This window comes from Triticum aestivum, chromosome 4D (assembly GCF_018294505.1).
Source record: "Triticum aestivum cultivar Chinese Spring chromosome 4D, IWGSC CS RefSeq v2.1, whole genome shotgun sequence".
NCBI lineage: Eukaryota > Viridiplantae > Streptophyta > Magnoliopsida > Poales > Poaceae > Triticum > Triticum aestivum.
This window is the reverse complement of record NC_057805.1, coordinates 461,974,961-461,980,019: the sequence shown is the minus strand read 5'-3', so window position 1 is coordinate 461,980,019 and position 5,059 is coordinate 461,974,961. Positions and strand designations below refer to the sequence as shown.

The window sequence follows — 5,059 nt, the reverse complement described above, 5'->3', positions numbered from 1 at the left end:
CAGGTTGGCCTGGCCTGCCACATTACTCATTTATAGCAGCCACGGACGTAAGGCCCAAAAATAAGCCGAAAACATGGGGTACATCTGATCCAGGACAGCCATCTCCGTGCCTTCCATGTTCTTCAACTCACTCCACTCGTGTAATGTAACCCTGCATTATTATATAAGGCTAAAAAGAGATCGGAAGAAGCAATCATGTTTGCTTCATCTCCAACCATAACACAAGTAACCCAACAGATTAGAGTGCAGTTTTCGATTTTTATTCCTGCCAAAGGGGTTTGATTATTTGGCAACTCAGGCCATTGTACAAGGTCTTGCTTCACTGATCATGCATACCCGAGCAACGCGGACAGTCTACTTGGAGCCCGATCCCTGGACATCTACCAACTGATAGAGATCTCCACGTCGTTGGTGTCGCAGAGGAAGAAATTGCCTGAGAAATGATATTGGTCAAGCGCGATTAGACCAAGCTGAGAATGAACAGCGACATGGAAAAGCAAAAGATTTATTCTGCTTACCTCCTCTGCTCAATCAATGAATAATCAATCTCAGCTATTATAGTTGCTTCATCATGCTCAATTGTGGCGATCACCTCACCAAACTAGAAATAAAATGCCAACAGTTAAGCGTGAGATAACCATACCATCACTGAAAGAGTTTTCCGGTTGCCGAGTGTATGAAACAGCATGACTAAAGGCAAGTACTGATCTTTTGCTGGTAGTACATCCATTTTTATCCATTTCTCCGACAAGTATTTTCGGATGGAGGGAGTACTATTCCTTGTGTTAGTCCTGGGTTTAACTTTCAGGTCTGGACTCCGGAGCACAAAAGATCAGGAGGCTCCTGGCAAACTACCGAAGAACTGGCATCTTAAAATCAGTAATCAACTCACCGGTCCAACAAGAGTGGAATGTCCCCAAGCAACATAGCTTGAACTAGTATCTCGAGCTGGAGCACAGGTTGCCACAAAAAGCTGACAGAATAATGATTGTTACTACTTGAAAGCGAAAAACTGGAAGCAGAAATGATGAGTTTTTGTACAGAAAAATGGAGGGCAGCACAGCAGTGTTCCTCATACCTGGTTGTCAGCAGCCCTGGCATCATAAAGATATATTCAGAACAGAAGCAGAGAAGATGTAATGCAATATAAATAGGAAAGATGCTTCAGATAATACTCCTAGAGAAATTTTGATACAAGCGTTGATCTTTTGACTACATCTAAGCTTAATTTAGAAGAATCTTATCGTCAATAGAAGTACAAGATATTCAACCTCATTATGTATCTGCTGCATTTCATCTCTAGGTTCAAATGATTCAGAAGATACATACCTTGCGCGTTGAAGCAACTCCCAGTGCAATGGTCCAGTAGTCATGTTGAAAGCACCAGGATAGCATAGCAAATGAGCACCTACAGTCAACGAGCGAGCATTATTATATTTTGTATGATCAACAGTGAAGTTGCACGTATTATGTTATTAGCAACTAAAAATCTAGAGGTTGCAAGCTATTATGGGCTCGGTCCCAGTGTCAAGCAACACGAGTACTGCAGCGTGTGAAAAGTACATACAGTTAATAGTAGCAACTCTCAACTCATTTTAGTCGAAAGGTTATCTATTGAGGTGCACCCATGACATAAACTCATAACTTTTGGATCAAAGATATTTCCACTAGACTTTAACTAGAAAGGCAAACAAAGTACGTATATCTCATAAAACTTGATAGTCAATCATGCTAGTTGCATAGTTTTAAGATTCCTTTTTTAGACAGGTTCTTTGTTGTCAAAACATTCATCTATATAAGCACGGGATTCAGGGATTGTATCTATTATTGATTAAGAAAGAAAGAATAAACAAATTATCTAGTCTACCTCCCTTTTCACCAGGCAAACAGAATGGAGAAAGATCTTCCTAACAGCAGACCCTTAACCAACCAGGCCCATAGTACAAGTAAATACTGGAAATCAAATTATATTTTGCTATGAGTTTCTGTCTTTCTGAGACCAAATAATGTGATCCATTATGCACATACATAGTAAGTTAGCAGCTGCTACGAATCAAATGGAGTGGTTAGCATTAAAGCAATCCTAGAAGTATTTTGTCATTATAACACCAAAAAACATTACAAACAGATAAATCATGTGTACTGTAAAAATAGGATGTGAGAAATTTAGACCTCTTGCAGCATACAACATTGCCAATTCCTGGAAACGAATGTCATAGCAAATGCCTATACCAATTCGGCCTACATCTGAAAACAATTGACACTATATTAGATTTTATATGCAACAAAATAAATTAGTTGTGCTGTATCAAGAAACTAAAGCAGAACAAAGATGACCGAATTCAACTAGCTACAACAAATTGCAGAAGAAATCTAGGAAGCAGAACTGAACGAACAATGAGTACTGAAAGCTTAAATAACATATTCGAAGGAGATTCTTAAAGCCAAGAAACATGGGAAGTCCATATGGAAAGGTATGGTTTTAAAAATATCAACATCACATGTTCTGTTTGTAAACCTTAATTCATATGACCCAGACAAAAAGTTAGGGATACGTTGAAGATCTTGTGGTTTGAGAGCTACCCAATCCTAGTGTGGTTTATTACAGCAGAGTAACAAGACAAACCTGTGTCAACAATAGTAAGATCCTGCCCAGCAGTAAGGGTTTTTGATTCCTGGAATGTAATCTTTCCTGGAATATCAATATCAAAAAGATGGACCTGCATTCATGAAAAGTTTCATTGCTGTAACATAAAAAACCAAGAAGGAACCACCTTAGGAATAATATTGTTTAGTGTGGAAGAAACAAAATGCCACGATGCGTAAGTTAACTAATCAAATGTTGTAAATAAGGTAAGATCACTAATTAGCTTGGGTAAATCAGCAAATTTATAAAATATGTGCTTCTACTTCGCTAGAACATTATGTTTTACATTCGTCGGAAGAGAATCACAGTACTACATGGAAACGTCATGATTGATGCACTAGACGTTCTGAGCATGTCAGTAATAGTATTTAAAAACTGTGGTTTTTCAAACATAGTTCATCCGGTGGGCATTGTTGTCTGTCACTACGACATACTCAATTTATGTGTCTTCACTCTTCAGTTATTATATAAACAAACTACTTAACGGAAATAAGTTTCCGTACATACCTTTCTATGTTTACCCTTAAGCTTGCCATCTGAACCAAAGACGCAGCATGTATTGTACAAGCTGTTACCAGAACGTTCTGATATGGATCCACCAACAAGAGTAATTTGCAAGCTGCGAGCAACATCAGACATCATTGAAAATGAAGGAGCTGCATCGCCACCAGCCTCAATGTCCTCAGCATACTCCGGAAAGCTGTCATTTGAATATGGACCGTTCCATATCTCCTACACACATAAAAACACGAAACTGCAACAGGTGAAAGGTAATAAAAAAGCAAAGGTGAATTTCTTACCAAATGACCTGATAAGAGAAAGCAGACTAAATTATCAAATCAAAATCAGATGCAGCCTAGTGAATGCATGTTAAATCATGCAGCACAAGGCGTGGAAATGATATCATGGTTCAAAAGTCAAAGCCTGTTTGAGAAGAAAAATGAGAAACTGAAGTACCGAACTATATTTACGAAGTTAGTGAAACTTGTCCTAATTAACTATAATAGGCTGAGAAAAAAGGTAAGTATTGGGCAAGCTATACAGAAGTAAGTGGTGCCAAAACCTATTATAATGTTGTATTATCTTCTGACAATTGTAAAAAGAAAATAACGGCATTATACCACAAATTTACAATTTGGCTCATGACCAAACGGATGCTAAATTGCTAAGTGCCCGGGCCTCAATAGTCAATACCACAATGTTGGTAGTTAGTAACTCAAGAACTGTCGGACTACAAACACTGTAACACGTGGCATAGTGGGCCTGTATTATAGTACAATCTAACTTTTAGAGCACATCACAATATCACAGCTAATTTTTTTTTTTACGAAATACAGTTTTCACTGCTTTCATTGCGTTAAGAAGGGGAACAGTTTTCACTGCTTTTATTGACATATCAGAAGTAAACATGCACATGATATGATTCAGTGATATGATCCTCCCCCCCTCGATGCATATACTCACGCTTGGATCTTATACAATCACCAGTCAGTCAAGGTAACGATGCTACGATAATATGCTTCTACCCATAAATTCCCGCGGAATCACGACGCGATCACTCAGCAGTCAATCCTCAACGGCCCTGTCACCCGAGAGGAAATTGATACTGACAGAGCTGGTCACTGTCATCCGAGAGGAAATTGGTACTGACAGAGCTGGTAATAACAGAGCTTCGTTCGTAGGCACTCACCGGGAGGAGCACGAGCTTGGCGCCGTCGGCCGCGGCGGACTCGATGGCGGCGCGGGCGCGCGCGATGTTGCGAGCCTTGTCCGCCGTCACCGAGAGCTGGCACAGCGCCACCTTGAACTGCGCCCACAGAACCCAAACCCTCTTCAGATCAAACCCCGACCCGAAACAAAACCAAAGTGATCAGCTCGAACCGGGGAAGGAGGGTGACCTTGGAGAGCGGCGGGGCCGGGGGCTCGACGGCGGGGGGCGAGCGCGCGGCCTCCGGGCGGAAGGAGGCGGCGGCGGTGGCCATGGCGGCGATGCGGGGACGACGGCGGTAGGGGAGGCTGGTGGTGGTGGGAGCGGAGGTCCGGAGGCGGGAGGGCGAGAGGAGGGAGAAGGCTGTGGATGTGGCCGCGGCTCTCATCGGGTGACGGTGTAGTGTAGCGCGGAGGCCGGCGTGAGTCGTGACGCCGACCGGATGGGGGTAGTTGGGTCCTCGGAGCGGATGGGATTCGGCTGGCGGTGGGGCCGGGCATCAGTGTCACGGTTGACTGTGGTGGGCTGGCGGCACTTGTCTTGCTTGCTTCGGCCGTCTTATAAAAGCAACTCCAATCGGGCGACCTATTCTCTCCGAACATGTTCATTTAATTTACGATGGACAAAAAAATGACCCATTGCAGCAACCAAAATTTAAAATACGTCCGTTTTATGTCCGCGCCGATGTATTTTAAAAGAGACTC

At 42.2% G+C, this 5,059-nt stretch overlaps 1 protein-coding gene across 1 annotated transcript; it reads right to left on the bottom strand.

Annotated features, from left to right (window-relative positions):
- Positions 1–238: 238 nt before the first annotated feature.
- LOC123098630 (omega-amidase, chloroplastic) lies at positions 239–4,837 on the bottom strand. The gene is made up of 10 exons (XM_044520664.1): positions 4,546–4,837; positions 4,338–4,454; positions 3,155–3,379; positions 2,627–2,720; positions 2,173–2,247; positions 1,330–1,408; positions 1,079–1,094; positions 893–973; positions 519–601; positions 239–433 (listed from the first exon to the last, which is right to left on the bottom strand). Exons 1-10 carry the CDS (start codon positions 4,741–4,743, stop codon positions 355–357), a joined length of 1,047 nt encoding a protein of 348 aa, XP_044376599.1. The 5' UTR covers positions 4,744–4,837; the 3' UTR covers positions 239–354.
- Positions 4,838–5,059: the final 222 nt, after the last annotated feature.

What these genes read in the sequence shown, in the direction of transcription:
- LOC123098630 (XM_044520664.1), bottom strand. Translation starts at nt 4,743, where the DNA reads ATGAGAGCCGCGGCCACATCCACAGCCTTCTCCCTCCTCTCGCCCTCC. An exon ending in CGGCCCCGCCGCTCTCCAAG is followed by an intron (nt 4,455 to 4,545) that starts GTCACCCTCCTT and finishes CTGTGGGCGCAG; the next exon opens with TTCAAGGTGGCGCTGTGCCA. An exon ending in AATGTTGTATGCTGCAAGAG is followed by an intron (nt 1,409 to 2,172) that starts GTCTAAATTTCT and finishes CGTTGACTGTAG; the next exon opens with GTGCTCATTTGCTATGCTAT.